The following is a 26311-nucleotide window of genomic DNA, read 5'->3' as shown; positions in this document are numbered from 1 at the left end:
GAGTCCGCCTGCTGTTGTTGTTGTTGTTGTAGCGATAAGGTTGCTCCCCGAAGGCTTTGGGGAGTGTTATCGATGTGATGGTCCTTTGCCGGATACAGATCCGGTACGCTGCGGTACCACAACACCATTAAGGTGCTAGCCCGACCATCTCGGGAACGATTTATGTGGCCACATTAAACCTTCAGGCCATCGCCTCCCTCCCACCCGCAAGTTCCATGAGGAGCTTGGGGTCGCCAGAGCCTCGTCTGTTAGTGAAACAGGATTCGCCGCAGATAGGTGAGGTTGACAATTGGGTTTGGAGAAGCTATATATTGCGCTGGCAACCTGAAGGGTTGCGGTACATACCCCTTGGATCTGGTATTTTAGTCGCCTTTTACGACAGGCATACCTACCGCGGGTATATTCTGACCCCCTTACCCGCTTAGGGAGAGTCCGCCTGCTCATTACCCTCCACTCCCCTGTGGCCTAGGACCCAGGGCAACAGTACTACGTTGTGTGCTCCTATTGATTCAGCTTTTTTACGCACTGAAGGACCAGTGCTGACTTTATTTCGAACGCCCCAAATGCCTTTAGTGGGGACGGACTGTCTGACTGAGTGTGGCAATTGTTTCATTGGGGTATCAGCGCTGAAGGTTCAGCTTAGCGCACTAACTTATGGCGAATACTTCCGCTTGGAAAATGCTCGGATGTGCTTTTGGAGGTACTGATAATTTGGCTCTGGGTCCGAAAACTCTGACCCCAATCCCCTCTGGCGTCTTCGAGCCACCTATGTACCATACGATCTTGAGCAGACTAGTAATACATTGCACCCGCCTATACCTATACAGCCGTACCAAGAGACCGAGCAGCCCAATACATATTGGCACAACCGGAGAACTGCTGGACATCCATCCTATATAAAAGCTATGCATTCAAAAGTGTTTGTACCAGTGGCTGGTGCACACCGAACTGGACCAATGTATGCTATATTGAGGCCTGCACAAATACCAAGCTATGTTTATGTAAATAATGTTACTGCTAATGTCAATTTGCACGGTTGAGCACATACAGTACCTACGTTTATACAAGGTGGAACACCACACTACCTACATGGCGATGTAGCCACCGATCAGGTTGTTGTAAGAGATTAATTAAAATATGTTATTCATAAACACTGATTCTTATATTTTCATTATCATTAAACTGTAGACTAGACTCATGACGGGTATTCTTACTGGACACTGCCTTCTGGCGTCACATGCCTTTAAATTAGGCTTGGTCAGTGATAGTAGATGTAGGAAGTGCGGGTTGGAGGAGGAAACGATCGATTACGTTCTGTGCCCGTGCCCTGCGCTTGCCGGGCTAAGACTCCAGCTGACAGCTGTCAGATCTATAAGCAGCAAGTGGCTTAAGTTATAAGAAGCCGCTAACCCACTGGAGCCATGAGAAGCGTGAGTGCACTTTGGGTGTCCCAAGACAAGTTCCGTACCTGCTCCGAATAATTTGTAGCTATCTAAGCGAAAAAGTACTCCCTTTTGATACAGATGAGGGACTAAGAAAGTACAACACCACGGGCGGTGTCCCTCAGGGATCTGTTCTAGGTCCAACTCTTTGGAATGCGATGTATGGCGGGGTGCTACAAATCGACCTTCCCGGAGGCACGGAAATTGTCGGCTATGCAGATGATATTGTCGTAGTAGCAGTGGCCAAGAAACTTGATCTGCTCCAAGCATTATGTAATGACGCCGTGGGAAGAATAAACGAATGGTTGAACACGGGGCTGGAGATGGCTAGCATTAAGACAGAAGTGGTTCTGATGAGCTCAAAGCGGACTGTGGATGAGTTGGTCCTAACCATAGGAGATTATCAAATAAATTCAAAGCCCTCCTTGAAATATCTAGGGAGTAATCATTGACTCAAAACTAACTTTTAGGGAGCAGTTCAGGGCGGTGGGTGAGAAAGTTTCTAGAGTTAGTGGAACCCTAACGCGAATAATGCCCAACATCGGCGGCCCAAGCGAAGCTACCCGTCAGCTATTATCCAACGTAACCAGCTCTATAATATTATATGCAGCACCAGTATGGCACAGATCTAAAATGGTCCACCAAAAAGTTAACTAGCAGCCTACCGCATTACTGCTATACGAATAGCATGTGCTGTTCCCACGACGCGATCCATGTTTTATCCAGGAAAATCCTAGTAGATCTACTCTCAGGTGAAATGGCCGATCTGTATGGCATTGGATTCAGCCGACCATCTGAAGATGCTAAGAAAAGCGCAAGGTCACGAACAATAGTTAGGTGGCAAGAACGGTGGGAAGATTCGAGAAAAGAGCGCTGGACCTTCATGCTAGTCCGGAATATAGCGTAATGGTACAAGCAAAAACAAGGCGAACTAAATTACCATCTCACAGATATTGAGCGGGCACGGTGGCTTCAAGGAATATCTACATAAGCGTGGGGTAGAGGAGCATCCTTTCTGTCCAAGCTGTCCATCCGAATTGGAAAGCGCAGAACATGTAATGTTTCACTGCCCTCGTTTTCACGGCGAAAGACTGTGTGTAAACAGAGTTTTTGGAGAGCAACCTTCCATTAGAAATTTAGTTCCACGAATTTGCGGACAAATAGATTGTTGGATTGCTGTGAGCAAGATGGCCTTTATAGTAATGACGAAATTGATGCATGCCGAAAGGGAGCGCAGAGAAATGCGCATACGAAGTACGGAACACGTAATCCAATAATTTTTGCAGGGTAAGAATTTCATGTACTTTGTTTTTGTAAATTCGATGGACAAATGTCAAAATCGTACTGCGCCGGAAGTTGATGTATCAAATCAAATAAAAAAAGGTTATAATCAGCTGTTCGTTCCGCCATGCAGACAATGACATTTACTTTGACAAATGACATTTATAAGCACTGAACACACCAAAAACTAAGAAATTGAATGCTCCCAACAGAGTTGCATTGTGCTTTTGACTTCATTAGCCATTCGATTAGCTACTGATGAAATAATTATAGATTCGAATTTTGTAGGGAAGATTGAGCTCAATAAGCGTCTTAATGTAGAAAACTGCCTTTATTATTCAATAAGCCGTCTGTGTGAAAACAGTATAATATTTAATAATTTAGGTGTAAAGTTTTAATGTTAAAAATATATAGTTATGTACAATATGGATTTTTTTTTTGTCGCAGACGAAGAGGTCTAATTATCGCTAAAGGTTACAATGAACTTATAAAGTGTTATATTTCTTTACCGTCAATTTATTTTTTACTTTTTAGTTAATTTTATTAACCAATAATAAAAGCTTATTTTTAAAAAAGTTTTTTCCTTAATTTTATTTGTAAACAATTTTTGACAGGATACCATCTATACATAAGGCCGCGACACAAGGAAATTTTTGATATAGATGTGTTTAACGCAAGCTTAAGCTTTCAGAAACGTCGCCAAAATAAACAAGGATGTTGCGTTTATAAATATGAAGGAACTTCAGATTTGGCAACCGAAGTTTATTCCGCCTTGCCCATTCACATATAAAATTTCGCGAAGCGCTGCTATAAAGTTTCTCCCTATACAACAATATACATACTTGCTACCATATTTTGTGTAGTATTCATTTGTTATATTGCAGTTTTTAATTTCATTATCATCCATTGCGGGATCGGGTTCATTACAACTCTCTGGACATCGATTACAAAGTCGCGGTTTTCGTCCTTACAGGAGTTTGCCCCGGACTTAAAACCTTTCGCCTGTCGCCGAATTTTTTGGTTAAATTTGCTGGGTTATTCCTGGTGGCTAGCAGCTTAAGCTCCTCGCACTCTCGCCTTTCTGCCTCTGCTTTTTTTTTTCATGAAAAGGCGTCTCGCTTCCCTTTTCAACCCGCGGTAGCGTTCGCACACTGTCCTTGTTGCGCTCGATTTTAAAGTAGCCCTGTAGGCAGTAGCTTTTCCATGTTAGCCGGTAACAAATTGTTTCCTCGGCGGCGGTGCAAGAGATGTACTTCCATTGCTCCTTCATTCCGTCGATTGTCTTGTGTTTTCAAAGAGGAGGTATGAGAAGTGTGAAATCATTGGCAGTCTTTTGCGATTTCAGCCTTTCGACGTCAAGCTTTCCTTGTGTCTTTTTTTCCTTGTTTTTAGCCGCACAGAGGCGGGCGCGTATTTTGGCTGCGACTAGATAATGATCCGAGTCGAGGTTAGGTCCTCAGATCGTGCGCACATCTTAAATACTGGAGGCATGCCGTCGAACTGATTGCGAGTATTTCGATCGGGGGAAAACCATGTAGTTTAGCGTATATTTTTACGCATGAACTTCGTGCTGGATATGACCATGTTTCGAGCACCGGCGAAGTCGATCAGCCTCATTCCGTTAGGAAAGGTTTAGTTGTGGAGGTTGAACTTTCCGAATGAAGGGCCAAAAACGAGAAGAGCGGCGCTCTTATGTGCATTTCAAATATTCAAAGAGGGCGTCTCTTATCTCATTGTTTTTCTCCTCTGTCGGTGCATGGTCGCAGATGATACTCTAAAAACGTTTGCTTTTATTCGGATCCAAAATTAAGCAAAATTTCCTAAGCCCTAGATTACATATAACGAGGTTAGCTTCATTTTAACAAATTTTAGAAATGCCTACTTTTTTTCATAAGCAAAGCACCACCTCCAGGATGTAGTGTCATTTTGGATAGATTTTTTTTTTATACACAAAGAACCACCTCTAAGAATCACCTCTAAATGGAGGCACGAAACAAAAGAGAAACGTGAAAATTTGACAGCTAATAATCTCGTCCCTAGATTGACAATTGTGGATTTGATGTAGATTGGGGCATGTGTAAATGTGGTCTTAACTCCTAATGGTTAATAAAAACACCAAAGTTCCCATATAAATGTTTCCCTTCGATAATCCGTAATTATGAACACATTTTAGAGATGTTGATTTGATTCTTATAGCGTTTTCTTTTCTGAAATAAATTGTTGCCTAAGTAAATGGTAAAGCCTTAATAGAGTTACGCCTACCCCAGAAAATGTTCAACATTTATAGTGCATACAACGAACATTTCAACTCACCATATTCACTCATATTAATAGAGTTGCATGTGCCACAACGCCATTTTATACAGGGTAAAAGTGTAATGCTTTTGCGTTGCGAGCAGGCAACGATTTTCACAAAAGAACGAAATACCCCGTAAAGGCGTTGCCTGTTTTTTAGAATAGAACAACAACCCTTGCGCGGCGTACAAAAAGCGTAACACTTTAGCCAGAAAAGAAAACGCTATTAGTCATATAACCACCTATAGGGTGTACTCTCTAATACCTATATGACACTACTTTATTTAGAGGACAACCCCTCCCCTTCTAATTCGGGCTCAGTACTGGTGTAAGTTTGTAAACTATATTTCAAAAAATCTGACGAAATACAAGAAAAATACAACCTAGTTAATTAAAAACAAAGGAACCAGTTTGTATTTCAATAGGTTTTTTTTTGACATTCGGCCGTTTCTTCTTTATTTTTTTCTGACAAATGAAAATTTTGTTTATAGTTTGAAAATTATGTGCATAAAAACACAACTAAAATCAGCTTTCATTCGCGTTTTCAATTTCGTCGTGAAAGGTTGTACTGAAATTCCATGCAGCTCAACCACATGAAAAATTGGACTTTAAACATGTGGTTGCGTAGAAATCCAAACGGAAAGGAATTTCACAGCATTACATGCCAGTAAAACGTGTTTGCGTTAAATATTATAAATAAACAAGTAAGGAAGGTTAAGTTCGGGTGTAACCGAACATTACATACTCAGTTGGGAGCTATGGAGACAACATAAGGGAAAATAACCATGTAGGAAAATTAACCGAGGATAACCCTGGAATGTGTTTGTATGACATGTGTATCAAATGAAAGGTATTAAAGAGTATTTTATGAGGGAGTGGGTCATAGTTCTATAGGTGGACGTCATTTAGGGATATCACCATAAAGGTGGATCAGGGTTGACTCTAGAATTTATTTCTACGATATGGGTATCAAATGAAAGGTGTTAATGAGTATTTTAAAAGGGAGTGATCCTTAGTTCATAAGGTGGACGCCTTTTCGAGATATCGCCATAAAGGTGGACCAGGGGTGACCCTAGAATTTGTATGTACGATATGGGTATCAAATGAAAGGAGTTAATGAGCATTTTAAAAGGGAGTGGGCCTTAGTTCTATAGATGGACGCCTTTTCGAGATATCGCCATAAAGGTGGACCAGGGGTGACTGTAGAATGCGTTTGTGCAATATGGGTATCAAACGAAAGGTGTTAGTGAGTATTTCAAAAGGGCGTGGGGCTTAGTTCTATAGGTGGACGCCTTTTCGAGATATCGCCATAAAGGTGGACCAGGGGTGATTCTAGAATGTGTTTGATATGAATATCAAATTAAAGGTATTAATGAGGGTTTTAAAAGGGAGTAGTGGTAGTTAGATAGGTGGCCGCCTTTTCGAGATATCGTCGTAAAGGTGGACCAGGGGTCACTCTAGAATGCGTTTGTACAATATGGGTATCAAACGAAAGGTGTTAATGCGTATTTTAAAAGGGAGTGGGACTTAGTTCTATAGGTGGACGCCTTTTCGAGATCTCGCCATAAAGGTGGACCAGGGGTGACCCTAGAATGTGTTTGTACGATATGGATATCAAATTAAAGGTATTAATAAGGGTTTTAAATGGGAGTGGTGGTAGTTGTATATGTGAAGGCGTTTTCAAGATATCGACCAAAATTTTGAAATTTTCTTTTATTTTTGTATTTCGTTGCACCATATCATTACTGGAGTTGAATGTTGGCATAATTTACTTATATACTGTAAAGATATTAAATTTTTTGTTAAAATTTGAATTAAAAAAATTTTTTTTTTAAGTGGGCGTGGTCGTTCTCCGATTTGGCTAATTTTTATTAAGCAAACATACAGTAATAGGAGTAACGTTCCTGCCAAATTTCATCATGATATCTTCAACGACTGCAAAATTACAGCTTGCAAAACTTTTAAATTACCTTCTTTTAAAAAGGGGCGGTGCCACGCCCATTGTCCACAGTTTTACAAATATTCTATTTTGCGTCGTAAGTGCAACTCACCTACCAAGTTTCATCCGTCTTTGGTAATGAACTATCGCACTTTTTGTGTTTTTCGAAATTTTCGATATCGAAAAAGTGGGCGTGGTTATAGTCTGATATTGTTCATTTTAAATTGCGATCTGGCGCTCAGGAACCTACGTACCAAATTTCATCAAGATACCTCAAAATTTACTCAAGTTATCGTGTTAACGGACGGACGGACATGGCTCAATCAAATTTTTTTTCGATCCTGATGATTTTGATATATGGAAGTCTATATCTATCTCGAGTCCTTTATATCTGTACAACCAACCGTTATCCAATCAAAGTTAATATACTCTGTGAGCTCTTCTCAACTGAGTATAAAAAAAGTGGAATCTCTAACAATAAATATACCCACTCACGGAAAAAAAATAAAATGATTTTCCCTACAAATTGGCCGGACGGGACCTACATGTTTTATGCCGACTTCGAACGGCATCTGCAAGGCAGATGAGTTTTCACTGGGAGCTTTTCATGTCAGAAATACACTCGGAGCGCTTGCCAAACACTGCCGAGGGGCGACCTCGCATAGAAAAATTGTCTTCTAATTGAAAATCCTTATTTCTAAAATTCTGATGTTGCTCTGCCCGGGGCGTGAACCCAGGGCATACGGGGTGGTAGGCGGAGCACGCTACCATCACACCACGGTGGCCACTCACGGGAAGTGTTAACATTTATCTATAAAACTTTCGTTTAATACGCATTTTGTGCAAAAATAGAAATGGCTACCGGGCAAAAGTCCGGAAAAATTAATGTAATTAACATTATTAAAATGTTAAAAAATACTTTCAATACATACATTTATTTTAAAATTATGTGTAAATTTCAACGTAAGTAAAACTTTCGTTTTACATACATTCATTACCTTTTTAATATCGCCACCGAGTATAAACGGAACACATAACGGGATAGAAATTGCCCTTATATAAATAAATTAATACATAAATGTAAGGCGCGATTACCTTCGAAGATAATTTCAGGCCGAGCTTCTCTTCCACTTTGCGTCGTGCTCCTATAAATTTTTCCTACAAATTGGCAGGTCGCGGACTACATGCTTCATGTCGACTCTGAACGGCATCTGCAAGGCAGATGAATTTTCACTGAGAAGCTTTCATGGCAGATATACACTCGGAGTGTTTGCCAAATCACGGCCGAGGGGCGACCCCGCTAAGATAAGCTTTTTTCTAATTGAAAAATCTTTTTTATAAATTTGTAATGTTACTTTATCCGGGGCAGGAATCCAGGATCTTAGGTGTAGTAGGTGGAGCATGCTACAACCGAACACGGCAGCGACCCGCTACTGCAAAAGGAGTTGGAAAACCGTGGTTTGAATACATCCGAAAATAAATACGAACTTCATGCGCCACTACGGGAGGTTATGGGGCCGGGGGGAATCAATGTGTGGGATTATGATTTTTATCTTGATAACGATGAGACAACAACAAAAATGGAGGACAAACACGAAACTTCGCAGCCAATGGCAATGACATGATATTGGCTGCAATATCTGAACAAACATCTACAATGTCATCGAGGTTAGATATGTTTGACAAAAATGTTGTTAGAAATAATATCTCTGATTGAAGCCCAGGAGGCACCTATATCCGAAAATTCGGCTCAAACAGGTATCAACGCAGAGCTCTACACCACTGGAAGACTTGAAAGTCCGTTTATCATCGAAGCTGGAAACGTACATGGAAGATAAGTTGACGCATAACGCAAGCATTGCCGGAAAGTAAGATTACAAAAACAATTTCCATAAATTAATTGTAAATTTGATTGTTTATTTCACTTCTATAAAAAAAGTTGATTATAGTTATGTATGCATTTGTGCAAAAAGTTTTCAAAATAAAAACAAAATATTCTTTAGTCAAAAAAAACTTGTTCTCAAAATAAACGGCTATCTCCCTGTGAAATAAAATTTAGGAAAAAACATATGAAAATAAAGTAGTGTTATATAGGTATAGGAAAGAAAAAAATGTTCTGCTTTCCTGTGTTTGTTGCAGACTTTCAACGATCGTCTTATTAGTTCTACGCCAACTGCCGCGATCTAAATGACACAAAATTCGATAATTTTTTTACTGTGCGAGCAATAGACTCACTTCTCAACCTGGCCTATCTGGCAATGCTGTATTTACAGACCCAACTGCAGCCAATTTTGCCTTGTTTTTGTTCACAGCTGATTGTAATATATTGAGTTATATACAGATTTTTTCAGCTAATTTCAAAATCGTTTTAAGTTAAGTTGCAGCTTCATTTGGTTGAGATATTTATTAAATATGTAGGTATTTATTTATATAAACGGGTATGTAAAATGAAAAATATCTTGGTTTTTTAGTGTGTTTAGATATAACTTATAAGATTGAGCAAACTTTGGACGTATTATTCTGTTCTTCGTCATGTGTACGCTGTGTGGGATATTTGTCCGCCACTGAATATCTCGGTGGTTCATCTGAAATATATAGAAACAACGTTTATTCACAAATATACACTGCTACAACAACAACAACATTCACAAATATACGTCATTCTAAGTTTATTAAGTTAATTAACTTACCTGCGACGGCTACAGATTTTTCGTTTCTGCAGGATATTCCGCCGATATCACAAAAGAACTGCCGTACTTTTCCCTTTCCATTTCCTGCTTCCTGTGTAATTTGTTGAGTTACTTGTGTTCCTTGTTGCTGCATATTGTTGATCTCATCTCGCAATGCTTTCTTGCCACGTTCGACTACATCGTCAAATTCGTTATCATACGGATTTGGACTTTCGAATGGATTACCAGTGGAATTTTGCGTAGAATTTACTGATGCCGTAGTACGTTCATCATCTTCACCAATGGTTGTGTTGGTTTTCGGACCATCTTCCTTAGAGCCTGCTTCTGAAGTCAATGATACTCTCCCATCCTCGGGCGACGACGGCTTTACATTTTTACCATGAAATATCGTGGCAATATTTTCTTTAGCACCCTGCACTTCGTGAGCAATTTTTGCTGCGACTGTGTCTACAGCATCTTTAGTGCCATCAGACATTTTAATAAAGACATTACCAACGGCATTTTTAGCTTCAGTCGCCACTTTTCTAGCGCCACTGCCTATACTGTCTACTGTGTTTTTGGTGTCGTTGGCTACCTGTTTGGCATTTTCTCGCACCGTTTCAGCAGAATCGCGAGCGCCTGAAACAGCATGTTTAGTGGCCATTTCTATGGAATCACGTACTTCCGAAGCCCCGTTATTGACTTTTTTAGCTGCGTTTTCGATTTTTTGAGTTAAGGTATCTGTTGGAATTTCAGCGCTTGGCACGAAATCAATTTCTTTTCTCATACCACCCTCTAAAACACTTTCCTTCTTTTGCTTCGTCTTAGTAGACAACCCTTCCTTTATTCCCGTTTCCATAGAATCATATATTACAGTAGTGGCGGCAGTCGATTTTCTGGCAGTCTTATTCACTTTGCCACTTGACTTTTCAGCTTCAGAACTTATATCGTCTTTTGCCTTCATGATTTCATCTCCGATATTGTTGGATTTTGTATGCAAATTGGTTTTGTTTTCCGAGGCAGCATTGTGTATATTTTTCGATTGTGTTGACAATCCATCATCAACTTGTCCAGTTAAGCTGTGAGATATGAAAGCGGTACGTGACTCATTTTTTACTTCTGAGGTGCTTTCACGGTCGTTCTTTACTTGCGACTGTACGAAGTATTCACCTTGCTGTTCAGTTTTTCCAGTTTCTTTTTGTATTGTCTTAGATACATCGCTCTCCATTCCTTGTGTCTTTCCACTGCTGACCTTTCTACCGATTGCATTATGGACATAGTCGTCAGCTATATGTTCCTCCGAAGAATCAACGGTACTCTCAGTTTCTTCCGTATCAAATGATTCCGATTTGATATTGTCTGTCACATCGACGCCATTGTTTATGAAACGAATTTCATTTACAATAATCGTACTATCCAGTGGATCAGTTGTAGTATTTATTTCTACAGCTAGGTGCTCGTCTTCCTCAAATGGCATCGTAGGAAGTGCTTTTAGTGGAAGAATAAATAATTTGATTACAATTACCGTTTAAAATTTGAAACACGTTAGAGGTTTTCAGTAAGACTGGAAACATAAAGCGAAATCAATCAAAGGAATTCAAAAGATGTAACTTAATTCTTAAACGGGTAAAATATTCCCTACGTGAAATTATGGAAAAGAAATTTAAAGAAAGCAAATGGGAAAGCTAAAAAATTTGCTTAGGTTTCTGAAGCATTGATTAGAAAGATCTCCACCAAAAGTAACTGTGGTACATCATCCGCATAGCTACGATATCAGAGGCCAATACCTCTGGCGACCCCAAGCTACTCATGGAAATAGGGGTGGGGATGGACCTTGAAGGTTTAATGTGGTCATATTAACTCTTCCCGAGATGGTCGGGCTAGTACCATCAACATTGATAACACTCTACAAAAACCTTCAGGGAGTCCCTTTATCGTTAATAGAACAATAACAACAACAACCGCGAAATCTGTTTGACAGACCTCCGGCTACAACGTCCGTACAAAAGAACCTTTGAGAGGAAATGTAGGCGTACTCGCAATTATCACTGACATCGGCCGGAGGGACAGGTCCTGGAGTGTTAAAGAATACCTCTCCGTTCAGGTGATGTGAATTTAGAAATCATCAAGGTCTATATACCACCTATTATTTGTTGCCCTATCGCCCTTATCGCTGGATTTCCATTCAAACTACCGCATCGGTGAGATATTGGCGGACTGCGGGACGCCGTAAGCAACTCCCCAGGGGTTTAGAATATACCCGCGGAAGGTATGCCAGTCGTAAGAGGCGACTAAAATTCCAAATAGATTCAAGGGGTTGTGTAGCGCAGATGTTGACTGCACTTCTTTGTATGTAACCCTAATTAGTCATTTAAGATCTTTCTACTCTTAATATTATGCTAGTCTGTAAAAATTTGTTAATTTAAAGACTCAAATAAATAAATATAAAATATAAATATAAAATATATATAGCTTATGTTGTTGTTGTTGTTGTAGCGATTAGGTTACTCCCCGAAGGCTTTGGGGAGTGTTATCGATGTGATGGTCCTTTGTCGGATACAGATCCGATACGCTCCGGTAACACAGCACCATTAAGGTGCTGGCCCGACCATCTCGGGAACGATTTATATGGCCACATTGAATTCCTTTGAGTTCCATGAGGAGCTTGGGGCGCCAGAGCCTCGTCTGTTAGTGAAACGGGATTCGCCGCTCGAAGGTGAGGTTGACAATTGGGTTGGAGAAGCTATATATTGCGCTACACAACCCCTTGAATCCCATATATAGCTTATCAAACCCAATTGTCAACCTCACCTATCCGTGGGGAATCCTGTTTCATTAACAGCCGAGGCGCATACCATATCGTTCCCGAGATGGTCGGGCTTGGCCCATCAACATCGATAAAACTTCCCAAGGCCTTCGGGGAGTGTCCTTATCGCTACAACAACAACGTCCTAAACTGGAAATTGTCATAACTCATAATAGGTTTGCTGCAGGTGGTAGACTGGTCTAAGACAATATAATTAGTTCCTGGTCCTACACAACGTGAGCACCCTATGCCATCACATATTGTATACTACTACGACATTGGCCGATAGTTCGGCTCCCTTTTTGTCTTGCTTCGCAGTCAACATTTCCAGGTACATCGGCACCTAAGAGAACGTTAACTTTTTCGACTAAGAAACCTGCAAGACGCCTCAATAAGGGTGTTATATTCGGATATAAGACGGGATTCAAGGTGTTGATAAGCGCAATATAGAGCTTTATAACTTCAAAAGTTCCGCAACCCAATTGTCAACCTCGCCTACGCGAGGGGAATCCTGTTACAAATATTAATGTATCATACACATATTTAGCAGGCAAGGCTCTGGCGACTTCAACTTCCTCATTGAAGTAGGGGGTAGGGGCGGTTTGGCCTAGAAGGTTTAATGTGGTCATATGAATCGTTCCCGAGATGGTCGGGCTGGTATCATAATGGTGCTTGTTACCGGAACGTACCGGATCTATATCTGGAAAAGGACCATCATCATCGATAACACTCCCCGAAACCTTCGGAGTGTGTCTTTATCGTTGAAACAATAACAAAAACATCAGACGGCTTGTAAACCACCGAGCCAAATCGAAGCAGTATCTCAAGTACTGCATTTATCTCGACAACTCGTGTTTCCATAACAAGGAAACAAACAATACTTTGACATATTGCAATCATTGGCGGTAAATTTTGGAAATGAATTTTAGCCTACCAAGCCAAAACTAAAAGTACACCATATTAACTTACAATTTTTAGCTAATCCATCTTCCCGTTCGACCTCGGGTATATCTTCCAAACTATCGACAAGTTCAGGTGAAGTCATTTCGATATGATCATGATCCATGGCCGCTTCGTAGGAATAATTGCGTAAAGGTGTTGTTTTTTTGATAGTCGTCGGGGTGCTCGCAGTTGTGCTGCTCTCTGGGTATGGAGTGTGTGGACGCAGGTGTTTATCAATTGCTGGAGATTTGTTGCTTAATTCTGCTGGAGAGGAGAGCTTAAGTGATGTGGTTGTTTTCTCCGAATCAGTAGGTGAATTTGATTCATTGCGCACTACAACAGCTGTCGCAGCTATATTATGATTTGATTCGTCGTCTCTATTATCTTTGGTTTCCCCGTTTTCATTTCCCTCAATGTCCTGCTGTTTTTCTTGCTGATGCAGAAACTCTACTGTTTGAGCAGATATTTTATCAACTAAAGATTTTCCGGCTATTCCTTCTATAGCATCTCCGTTTGCTTTAATTGTTGTGCTCTCTCTTTCCAATTTAGATGTGATTTTACTTGCTACATCATTCACCATTATATTACTATTTATATCCGATAATTTTGTTTCTTCCGTTTCGCCTGTTTCACGATCTTTGTTCGAAGCTTTTGTTACACTACGTCCTCTACTGCCAATTCTATCCTCCGAACCATTCGTAAAATTTGATGGCATAACAAATGTCCGGCTAGCGTAACGATGTGGTTCGGTTACAGATCCGACAGTCGCTGAAATTGTAGAGGAACGCGGTATACCATGAACTAAAATGTGCTGATTGCCTACAGCTGTATCAAGTAACCGTAAGTTTTTAAATTTGGAAATTTCACGAAACGTTTTTAAATGGTGACCACTTTCAGAGAATGTGGTGTAAAATTTATTGGCTTTTGTAAGAACAGTGTAGAATGAAAATCCTTTTAATAATTTCCAAATTGGACCATTTTCTTCGCTATCATAATCGTAAAATCTTTGAAATATTAAAGTTTTTGTACGTAGAGATTCAATGCTGCGATAGATGCTACCTGAATTCGTAACAATATAAATTTCATTGGTTTTTGAAATATGCATGAAAATAATTTGCTCTGTAGGTGCAAGATTTTGTTGCAGTTCCGTAAATTGTGTAAAGACAAACTCGTTAAGAACACCTGTAAGATAAAATTTGCCGCTTGTGGTAAGCACCAGCGTCGACTGCGGACCACATACAAATTGTTGTACTGGTGCATCCAATTTTATTTCATGCGGTTTGGAAACTGTATCATCGTTGGACAAACCAAGCTGGTAGTTTTGATTAGAACCCCATGCTATTAAACGTCCAAGGCCTGAAAAAAAAAAACAAAAATTGATAAAGTCGCTGGTGAGCAAAAGAAAAATACTTTGTGTTGTAACAAATCTAGGCTAACAGAAGAAATACTTTGGTAGTCGTTTTCTACATGATAAAAACACATACAAGTTTAAGTTTAGTTGGGGCAAAATTATAAAACTACTAGCAGACCCGGCAGACGTTGTTCTGCCCTAAATTTGGTCTATCTGCATACATCTTAATAAGCCTTTTCCGCCTAACTCTGCCTCCCCCCTCTTATATTTTTCTTAATCCTTTTATTCACTCCTCCCTCCGTCTTTTTCGATATATCTATCTCTATTTCGTCTCACTCTATCTCTTTCTCAGTCTCCTCCTTCCCTCTTTTCTCTTCTTTCAAGTTCTTCTCATTCTTCTTCATCCCTTATTGCCAGTCCCAGAGGGTGGTATGTATTTTATTCCAGTCCTATTCCGGGTCCCAGTCCCACTCCGAGTCTCAGCCCCAGTCCAAGCCTAATCCCAGTCCCAGTCCGTCTCTGGTCTAGTTCCCGGAAAAAAGGATCGTAAATACTAATACAGGCAAATTAATACACCAAATTTCAGGCAAATCGAATAGGACGTATGTACATATGTATTTAGGTATGTGGGTATTATTAATTCATGTCTTTATTTCGGCTTCGCGTGCTTATTCATCAGTTTTGCTGGGTTGATGCGGCTAAATCGAATATGACAATGGAAATTACTTTAAAGCTCTCAGCAACAGCTTTCATTTGATATCCATATTACACACATTGTAGAGGTATCCGGGTCGACGTTTTGGCGTATATCTCAAGACCCTAGTCACCCAGCGATATAAAAATTACTCTATACTAAAGCACACATCAACAACTTCAATTTGATACCCACAATGTAAAAACACATACTAGTGTTACCCTGATCCACATTTTGGACTTTATCTCGAGACCCTAGTCACCCAGCGATATAAAAATTACTCTGCACTAAAGCACACATCAACAGCTTCAATTTGATACCCACAATGCAAAAACACATCCTAGTGTTACCCTGATCCACATTTTGGACTTTATCTCGAGACCCTAGTCACCCAGCGATATAAAAATTACTCTGCACTAAAGCACACATCAACAGCTTCAATTTGATACCCACAATGTAAAAACACATCCTAGTGTTACCCTGATCCACATTTTGGCCTTTATCTCGAAACCCTAGTAACAAATAGGTATGAAATCTACCCTGTACTAAAGCACTCATCAGCAGCTTTCATTTGATATCCATATTGTATAAACACATTCTAGGGGTGCCCGGTTCCACGTTTTGGTCTATATCTCGAGACCCTATTCACCCAGCGATATAAAAATTATTCTATACTAAAGCACACATCAACAGCTTTCATTTGCTATCCATATTACACACACCTAGGGGTATCCGGGTCCACGTTTTGGCCTATATCTCGCGACCCTAGTCACCCAGCGATATAAAAATTACTCTATACTAATGCACACATCAACAGCTTTCGTTTGCTATCCATATTACACACACCTTCTAGGGGTATCCGGGTCCACGTTTTGGCCTATATCTCGAAACCCTAGTCACCCAGCGATATAAAAATTACTCTATACTAAAGCACACATCAACAGCTTTCATTTGCTATCCATATTACACACACCTTCTAGGGGTATCCGGGTCCACGTTTTGGCCTATATCTCGAGACCCTAGTCACCCAGGGATATAAAAATTACTCTGCACTAAAGAACACATCAACTGCTTCAATTTGATACCCACAATGTAAAAACACATCCTAGTGTTACCCTGATCCACATTTTGGCCTTTATCTCGAGACCCTAGTAACAAATAGGTATGAAATCTACCCTGTGCTAAAGCACTCATCAGCAGCTTTCATTTGATATCCATATTTTATAAACACATTCTAGGGGTATCCGGGTCCACGTTTTGGCCTATATCTCGAGACCCTAGTCACCCAGGGATATAAAAATTACTCTGCATTAAAGAACACATCAACTGCTTCAATTTGATACCCATAATGTAAAAACACATCCTAGTGTTACCCTGATCCACATTTTGGCCTTTATCTCGAGACCCTAGTAACAAATAGGTATGAAATCTACCCTGTGCTAAAGCATTCATCAGTAGCTTTCATTTGATATCCATATTTTATAAACACATTCTAGGGATGCCCGGGTCCACGTTTTGGCCTATATCGCGAGACCCTAGTCACCAATAGGTATGAAAACTACCCTGTACTAAAGCACTCATCAGTAGCTTTCATTTGATATCCATATTGTATATACACATTGCAGGGGTGCCCGGGTCCACGTTTTGGCCTATATCTCGAGACCCTAATCACCAATAGGTATGAAAACTACCCTGTACTAAAGCACTCATCAACAGCTTTCATTTGATATCCATATTGTATAAACACATTCTAGGGGTGCCCGGGTCCGCGTATTGGCCTATATCTCGAGACCCTAGTCTCCAATAGGTATGAAAACTACCATGTACTAAAGCACTCATCAACGGCTTTCATTTGATATCCATATTGTATAAACACATTCTAGGGGTGCCCGGGTCCACGTTTTGGCCTATATCTCGGGACCCTAATCACCAATAGGTATGAAAACTACCCTGTACTAAAGCACTCATCAACAGCTTTCATTTGATATCCATATTGTATAAACACATTCTAGGGGTGCCCGGGTCCGCGTTTTGGCCTATATCTCGAGACCCTAGTCTCTAATAGGTATGAAAACTACCTTGCACTAAAGCACTCATCAACAGATTTCATTTGATATCCATATTGTATAAACACATTCTAGGGGTGCCCGGGTCCACGTTTTGGCCTATATATCGAGACCCTAGTCACCAATAGGTATGAAAACTACCCTGTATGAAAGCACTCATCAACAGCTTTCATTTGATATCCATATTGTATAAACACATTCTAGGGGTGCCCGGGTCCACGTTTTGGCCTATATCTCGAGAGCCTAGTCACCAATAGGTATGAAAACTACCCTGTACTAAAGCACTCATGAATATCTTTAATTTGATATCCATATTATATAAACATTCTAGGGGTGCCCGGGTCCACGTTTTGGCCTATATCTCGAGACCCTAGTCACCAATAGGTATGAAAACTACCCTGTATGAAAGCACTCATCAACAGCTTTCATTTGATATCCATATTGTATAAACACATTCTAGGGGTGCCCGGGTCCGCGTTTTGGCCTATATCTCGAGACCCTAGTCTCCAATAGGTATGAAAACTACCCTGTACTAAAGCACTCATCAACGGCTTTCATTTGATATCCATATTGTATAAACACATTCTAGGGGTGTACGGGTCCACGTTTTGGCCTATATCTCGGGACCCTAGTCACCAATAGGTATGAAAACTACCCTGTACTAAAGCACTCATCAACAGCTGATCCACATTTTGGCCTTTATCTCGAGACCCTAGTAACAAATAGGTATGAAATCTACCCTGTACTAAAACACTCATCAGCAGCTTTCATTTGATATCCATATTGTATAAACACATTCTAGGGGTGCCCGGGTCCACGTTTTGGCCTATATCTCGAGACCCTAGTCACCAGTAGGTATGAAAAGTACCCTGTACTAGAGCACTCAATAACAGCTTTCATTTGATATCCATATTGTTTAAACACGTTCTAGGGGTGCCCGGGTCCACATTTTGGCCTATATCTCGAGACCCTAGTCACCAATAGGTATGAAAATTACCCTGTACTAAAGCACTCATCAACAGCTTTCATTTGATATCCATATTGTATAAACACATTTTAGGGTTGCCCGGGTCCACGTTTTGGCCTATATCTCGAGACCCTAGTCACCCAGGGGTACGAAAAATACCCAGTATAAAAGCACTCATCAAGAGCTTTCATTTGATATCCATATTGTATAAACACATTTTAGGGGTGCCCAGGTCCACGTTTTGATCTCAAGACACTAGCCAGAACGGGATAAAAAGTATCCTATGTCCGTTCCGTGGTTCTAAGCTACCTCTCCACCAATTTTCAGCCAAATCGGTTCACCCGTTCTTGAGTTATGCGTAGTGTAACTAACACGACTTTCTTTTATATATATAGATTTCGGGGTTTTATTGCTGGATTTGGTTTGTATAATCTGCAACGGGCCTCAGTATCTCGGGGCAGCTTGAGCACAGACCATATGGCTATAGTAGTAGAATGGTGCCATCAGTTCCTGTTGCGGACTACCTACGGACAATAGAGGTTGATAGTTGGTGCCAGGGTGTCCATATGTCTACTGGGGCGGTACACGTTTACATCGATGGTTCCAAAGTAGTGGAAGGAGTAGGGTCTGCGGTATACTGTGCTGATCAGGAAGTAAACAGATCCTACAAGCTGCTAGATCACTGTAGCGTGTGTCAGGCCGTAACTAAATTTGCAGAGACACTGGCAGAAAATCGCGAAGACTGAAGACGCGAAAACTTTTATTTTAACAGCCAAGTAGCAATTAAGGCAATATTCCCGCATAACCCAGCATCTGAAAGTGTGTTGGAGTGGAAGAGATCCCTGCAAAGAATTAGGAAAGTGAAAAGCATACATCTGTATTGGGTCCCAGGGCATATGGGAATAGATGGACATGAAAAGGTGGATGAACTAGCTATTAAGCGCGAATCCCTCAAACCTTGCTGCGTAGACGTTCAAATAAAATGGGCGAGAGTTGCAAATGATCGACCAAGCGGGAAAGGCGTGGACCCAAGCGAGGGTCTGTAAGGTGTCGAAGATCATGTGTAGGTCTTACAACCTTAGACAAACAAAGTTACTTCTATCATTAAAAAGAGAGGACTGTAGACTCATGATGAAAATTGGCCTATAGCGAGTTGTGCTATAACCTCCTAACAGTAACCTAGATTGTCTAAATCCTGGCGTATTGCGCTATTGTTCTCTCTTTTTCCTTTCCTCTACTAATAAATGCCCCCTAATTTCCTGAGGGCCAACTGGCAGGAACGGCTGGGGACCGATGGGTCTTGCAGTTGCTGCCTCTCTGGCCAGGTTGTCCGCCTGCTCATTGACCTGGGACCCAGGCCAACAGTACTACCTTATGTGCTCCTAATTGATTGAGCTTTTCTACGCACTCAAGGACCATCGCTGACTTTATTTCGAACGCCGAAATCGCCTTAAGTGTGACCTGACTGTCACTGCGTATCATTTCATTGTTTCATTGGAGTATCCGCGCTGAAGGTTCAGCTAAGCGCACTGACTTATGGCGAATACTTCCGCATGAAAAATGCTGGGGTGTGGTCACAGAGGTACCGATATTTTGGCTCTGGGTTCGAAAGCTCCGGATCCGATCCCCTCAGGCGTCTTCGAGCCATCTGTGTACCATACGATCTTGTGCAGTCGTTGGATGCTCTCCAGTTTCCTTTCATTCCATGTAATCTTGTATTAAGAGTGATACAGCTGTCAGATATAGAAGCAGCAAATGACACGGGTCCTAGGAAACTTCTAGTATTTGCCAAGAGGACGGAGTTATTTTATAACATAGGTCCAGGATTTTGATAGGGTGGTTGCTAAACAAACATCTGGTAACACTACGGACTCATTCAGTCAATGTGAGGTCCTCACGGTAAATAATGGCAAATTTGAATTATGAAAGGTACTGTCATTTCCTGCAACACAAAACTAAACAGTTTTAGTGAATTTTACAAATTATCCTATAGAAATTACTTGAGTGTGTACCAATTTTGCATAAACAGCATACTCGAACCATATACCTCTAAGTATTTCGGAGCGCTGATTCTGAGTTTAAAGTCGATTTTTCCAATACACTAGAGCTTATGATATTCGATTAATCGAATATTCTAATGTTTTAAGGTTCGATTTTCAGAAGGTCCTCGGCAAAAGAAACATCAAAATACTTTCCCCTCCCCCTCGACAGTGGCATAGCAAACACTCCGCCATGAAAAGTTTTCTATGAAAATTAATTTCTTTGCAGATGCCGTTCGGATTAGACATATCTTATGTAGGTCCCGTCCCAACAAATTGTAGGAAAACTAAAAAGTAGCAGGGCGCAAATTGAAAGAAAAGCTTTTACTTATTCTACTTGCAAAGATATCTCACCAAGTTTTCACGAAGGGATCAATGTTATGCGCCATCATAGGTTTCACTATAGGTTAATCTTCATAACCTAGATTAGGTTCTTATATCGAGATCCTGAAAATGTTGCAATAAATTGAGTCGGAGCGAAAAGAAAAAGAAGAACCTTTGCCTTGAGTATAGCATGTACTTTGAGAGAATTTCATTTACGATTGTGATCTTTCGCATATATAAAATTTGAAGTTCCATCGTGTTTCGCAGCATTGAGTTAGTCGATTTTCTTTAATCTTCAACTGAAGCTGTGGATTCGAGAGTGCATTTTTTCACTATTGGACCGATGAAAGATGCTGTTAGTCTCCGTACTTTTTTGCAATTTTCTGTAGCAGTGTTTAAGACATCACTGATCCGGAATCCAATACTTTTCGATTGAAGCCTTTATTCCTGTTTTTGGAATAATGAATACATTTTTTCAGTCATTATTCCTTTTTGTTAGTCCGGACTAATTTTTCCTGTTTGCATTCCTCATGGGGAATATTGAAAAGCAAAAGGAATGCAAGGGATGCGGAATGCATTCCTACGAGGTTTGCAGTCCAATGAATGCAATCGATGGAATAGAAAAGGAATAATTAGTCCGGGACGCAAAAAGAAATAAGGATTAACATTTTTTTGTTCATTATTCCGAACTAGTTAATAAAAAAGTATTGCAATCTTCGTGGGGCTGAAATCAAAGGAATAATTATTCCAAATGGAATGCATTCCTTAGAAACTTTGGATAACAAAATATAAGATACAATTATGTTGTCTCTTACACAAAACAGTTGTTTTCTTGTTTCATTTATTATTTTCGTCATTATTCTGTATCCGTAGAGCCACAAAAATTCGGTTTTTAATTCAATAAAAAACTTTATTTTTAAACTAAGAAAATAAAGTCAAATATGCCACTTTGAAAATCATTTTATATGTCAAGCAAAGCGGCGGCTGCCGTGGTGTGATGGTAGCGTGCACCGCCTACCACACCGTATGCCCTGGGTTCGCACCCCGGGCAAAGCAACATCAAAATTTTAGAAATAAGGTTTTTCAATTAGAGGAAAATTTTTCTAAGCGGGGTCGCCCCTCGGCAGTGTTTGGCAAGCGCTCCGGGTGTATTTCTGCCATGAAAAGCTCTCAGTGAAAACTCATCTGCCTTGCAGATGCCGTTCGGAGTCGGCATAAAACATGTAGGTCCCGTCCGGCCAATTTGTAGGGAAAATCAAGAGGAGCACGACGCAAATTGGAAGAGAAGCTCGGCCTTAGATCTCTTCGGAGGTTATCGCGCCTTACATTTATTTTATTTTTTTTAATTACTTTATTGAACGGAAGTATTATTTTCTGATTTCTGCATCTCAAAATTTTCCGAGTTCCATTATCCTAATTTCTTTGACCTTTTAAGTTTACAAGATATTTGAAAGTATTTGAAATAATTGATCAGGGAGTAAAAAAAGATGTCTTCAATATCAAGTACCAGTAAAAAGTAGTTGTACTTGCTAATTAAATTTTTTAATTACATACTTAATTGACCTATTACCACTACCAAGTATATTTATTACTGCACAGCCGTAACCAAAGCAAAAAAAAAAACAAGTAAGGAAGGCTAAGTTCGGGTGTAACCGAACATTACGTGCTCAGCTGAGAGCTTTGGAGACAAAATAAGGGAAAATCACCATGTGGGAAAATGAACCTAGGGTAACCCTGGAATGTGCTTGTACGATAGGGGAATCAAATGAAAGGCGTTAATGAGTATTTTAAAAGGGAGTGGGCCTTAGTTCTATAGGTGGACGCCTTTTCCAGATATCGCCATAAAGGTGGACCTAGGGTGACTCTAGAATGTGTTTGTACGATAAGGGAATCAAATGAAAGGCGTTAATGAGTATTTTAAAAGGTAGTGGGCCTTAGTTCTATAGGTTGACGCCTTTTCGAGATATCGCCATAAAGGTGGACCAGGGGTGACTCTAGAATTAGTTTGTACGATATGGGTATCAAATGAAAGGTGATAATGAGTATTTTTAAAGGGAGTGGGATATAAAAATTACTCTGCATTAAAGAACACATCAACTGCTTCAATTTGATACCCATAATGTAAAAACACATCCTAGTGTTACCCTGATCCACATTTTGGCCTTTATCTCGAGACCCTAGTAACAAATAGGTATGAAATCTACCCTGTGCTAAAGCATTCATCAGTAGCTTTCATTTGATATCCATATTTTATAAACACATTCTAGGGGTGCCCGGGTCCACGTTTTGGCCTATATCGCGAGACCCTAGTCACCAATAGGTATGAAAACTACCCTGTACTAAAGCACTCATCAGTAGCTTTCATTTGATATCCATATTGTATATACACATTGCAGGGGTGCCCGGGTCCACGTTTTGGCCTATATCTCGAGACCCTAATCACCAATAGGTATGAAAACTACCCTGTACTAAAGCACTCATCAACAGCTTTCATTTGATATCCATATTGTATAAACACATTCTAGGGGTGCCCGGGTCCGCGTATTGGCCTATATCTCGAGACCCTAGTCTCCAATAGGTATGAAAACTACCATGTACTAAAGCACTCATCAACGGCTTTCATTTGATATCCATATTGTATAAACACATTCTAGGGGTGCCCGGGTCCACGTTTTGGCCTATATCTCGGGACCCTAATCACCAATAGGTATGAAAACTACCCTGTACTAAAGCACTCATCAACAGCTTTCATTTGATATCCATATTGTATAAACACATTCTAGGGGTGCCCGGGTCCGCGTTTTGGCCTATATCTCGAGACCCTAGTCTCTAATAGGTATGAAAACTACCTTGTACTAAAGCACTCATCAACAGATTTCATTTGATATCCATATTGTATAAACACATTCTAGGGGTGCCCGGGTCCACGTTTTGGCCTATATATCGAGACCCTAGTCACCAATAGGTATGAAAACTACCCTGTATGAAAGCACTCATCAACAGCTTTCATTTGATATCCATATTGTATAAACACATTCTAGGGGTGCCCGGGTCCACGTTTTGGCCTATATCTCGAGAGCCTAGTCACCAATAGGTATGAAAACTACCCTGTACTAAAGCACTCATGAATATCTTTAATTTGATATCCATATTATATAAACATTCTAGGGGTGCCCGGGTCCACGTTTTGGCCTATATCTCGAGACCCTAGTCACCAATAGGTATGAAAACTACCCTGTACTAAAGCACTCATCAACAGCTTTCATTTGATATCCATATTGTATAAACACACTCTAGGGGTGCCCGGGTCCACGTTTTGGCCTATATCTCGAGACCCTAATCACCAATAGGTATGAAAACTACCCTGTACTAAAGCACTCATCAACAGCTTTCATTTGATATCCATATTGTATAAACACATTCTAGGGGTGCCCGGGTCCGCGTTTTGGCCTATATCTCGAGACCCTAGTCTCCAATAGGTATGAAAACTACCCTGTACTAAAGCACTCATCAACGGCTTTCATTTGATATCCATATTGTATAAACACATTCTAGGGGTGTACGTGTCCACGTTTTGGCCTATATCTCGGGACCCTAGTCACCAATAGGTATGAAAACTACCCTGTACTAAAGCACTCATCAACAGCTGATCCACATTTTGGCCTTTATCTCGAGACCCTAGTAACAAATAGGTATGAAATCTACCCTGTACTAAAACACTCATCAGCAGCTTTCATTTGATATCCATATTGTATAAACACATTCTAGGGGTGCCCGGGTCCACGTTTTGGCCTATATCTCGAGACCCTAGTCACCAGTAGGTATGAAAAGTACCCTGTACTAGAGCACTCAATAACAGCTTTCATTTGATATCCATATTGTTTAAACACGTTCTAGGGGTGCCCGGGTCCACATTTTGGCCTATATCTCGAGACCCTAGTCACCAATAGGTATGAAAATTACCCTGTACTAAAGCACTCATCAACAGCTTTCATTTGATATCCATATTGTATAAACACATTTTAGGGTTGCCCGGGTCCACGTTTTGGCCTATATCTCGAGACCCTAGTCACCCAGGGGTACGAAAAATACCCAGTATAAAAGCACTCATCAAGAGCTTTCATTTGATATCCATATTGTATAAACACATTTTAGGGGTGCCCAGGTCCACGTTTTGATCTCAAGACACTAGCCAGAACGGGATAAAAAGTATCCTATGTCCGTTCCGTGGTTCTAAGCTACCTCTCCACCAATTTTCAGCCAAATCGGTTCACCCGTTCTTGAGTTATGCGTAGTGTAACTAACACGACTTTCTTTTATATATATAGATTTCGGGGTTTTATTGCTGGATTTGGTTTGTATAATCTGCAACGGGCCTCAGTATCTCGGGGCAGCTTGAGCACAGACTATATGGCTATAGTAGTAGAATGGTGCCATCAGTTCCTGTTGCGGACTACCTACGGACAATAGAGGTTGATAGTTGGTGCCAGGGTGTCCATATGTCTACTGGGGCGGTACACGTTTACATCGATGGTTCCAAAGTAGTGGAAGGAGTAGGGTCTGCGGTATACTGTGCTGATCAGGAAGTAAACAGATCCTACAAGCTGCTAGATCACTGTAGCGTGTGTCAGGCCGTAACTAAATTTGCAGAGACACTGGCAGAAAATCGCGAAGACTGAAGACGCGAAAACTTTTATTTTAACAGCCAAGTAGCAATTAAGGCAATATTCCCGCATAACCCAGCATCTGAAAGTGTGTTGGAGTGGAAGAGATCCCTGCAAAGAATTAGGAAAGTGAAAAGCATACATCTGTATTGGGTCCCAGGGCATATGGGAATAGATGGACATGAAAAGGTGGATGAACTAGCTATTAAGCGCGAATCCCTCAAACCTTGCTGCGTAGACGTTCAAATAAAATGGGCGAGAGTTGCAAATGATCGACCAAGCGGGAAAGGCGTGGACCCAAGCGAGGGTCTGTAAGGTGTCGAAGATCATGTGTAGGTCTTACAACCTTAGACAAACAAAGTTACTTCTATCATTAAAAAGAGAGGACTGTAGACTCATGATGAAAATTGGCCTATAGCGAGTTGTGCTATAACCTCCTAACAGTAACCTAGATTGTCTAAATCCTGGCGTATTGCGCTATTGTTCTCTCTTTTTCCTTTCCTCTACTAATAAATGCCCCCTAATTTCCTGAGGGCCAACTGGCGGGAACGGCTGGGGACCGATGGGTCTTGCAGTTGCTGCCTCTCTGGCCAGGTTGTCCGCCTGCTCATTGACCTGGGACCCAGGCCAACAGTACTACCTTATGTGCTCCTAATTGATTGAGCTTTTCTACGCACTCAAGGACCATCGCTGACTTTATTTCGAACGCCGAAATCGCCTTAAGTGTGACCTGACTGTCACTGCGTATCATTTCATTGTTTCATTGGAGTATCCGCGCTGAAGGTTCAGCTAAGCGCACTGACTTATGGCGAATACTTCCGCATGAAAAATG

The 26311-nt window shown here is 40.7% G+C and overlaps 2 protein-coding genes across 8 annotated transcripts in view; one reads left to right on the top strand and one right to left on the bottom strand.

The window, feature by feature from the left end:
- The window catches only part of barc (RRM1_TatSF1_like and RRM2_TatSF1_like domain-containing protein barc), a 121713-nt gene that overhangs the window by 3492 nt on the left and 91910 nt on the right, over nt 1–26311 (top strand). The window contains exon 1 of one of the 7 annotated variants that reach the window (XM_067789666.1): nt 9269–9371. The exons of 2 other annotated variants lie outside the window; for them this stretch is intronic. The gene's annotated coding sequence lies outside the window, so the exon portion shown is untranslated. Of the gene's footprint in view, nt 1–9268; nt 9396–14092; nt 14215–26311 lie in introns of those variants that run through there. 4 more of the 7 variants (XM_067789667.1, XM_067789665.1, XM_067789664.1 and 1 more) reach the window with 4 other exon arrangements.
- Nucleotides 9314–26311, bottom strand: part of LOC137253169 (X-linked retinitis pigmentosa GTPase regulator) — a 44290-nt gene continuing 27292 nt past the window's right edge. The window contains exons 4-6 of the mRNA XM_067789659.1: nt 13402–14730; nt 9648–11114; nt 9314–9542 (exon numbers count right to left, since the gene is read on the bottom strand). Coding sequence (XP_067645760.1) covers nt 9445–9542; nt 9648–11114; nt 13402–14730 — 2894 coding nt within the window. The 3' untranslated portion in view covers nt 9314–9444. The remainder of the gene's footprint in view (nt 9543–9647; nt 11115–13401; nt 14731–26311) is intronic.

Source organism: Eurosta solidaginis, chromosome 5 (genome assembly GCF_040869045.1).
Source record: "Eurosta solidaginis isolate ZX-2024a chromosome 5, ASM4086904v1, whole genome shotgun sequence".
In the NCBI taxonomy this organism is placed as follows: Eukaryota; Metazoa; Arthropoda; class Insecta; order Diptera; family Tephritidae; genus Eurosta; species Eurosta solidaginis.
The sequence above is the reverse complement of the archived record's forward strand: the minus strand, read 5'-3'. Positions and strand labels throughout refer to the sequence as shown.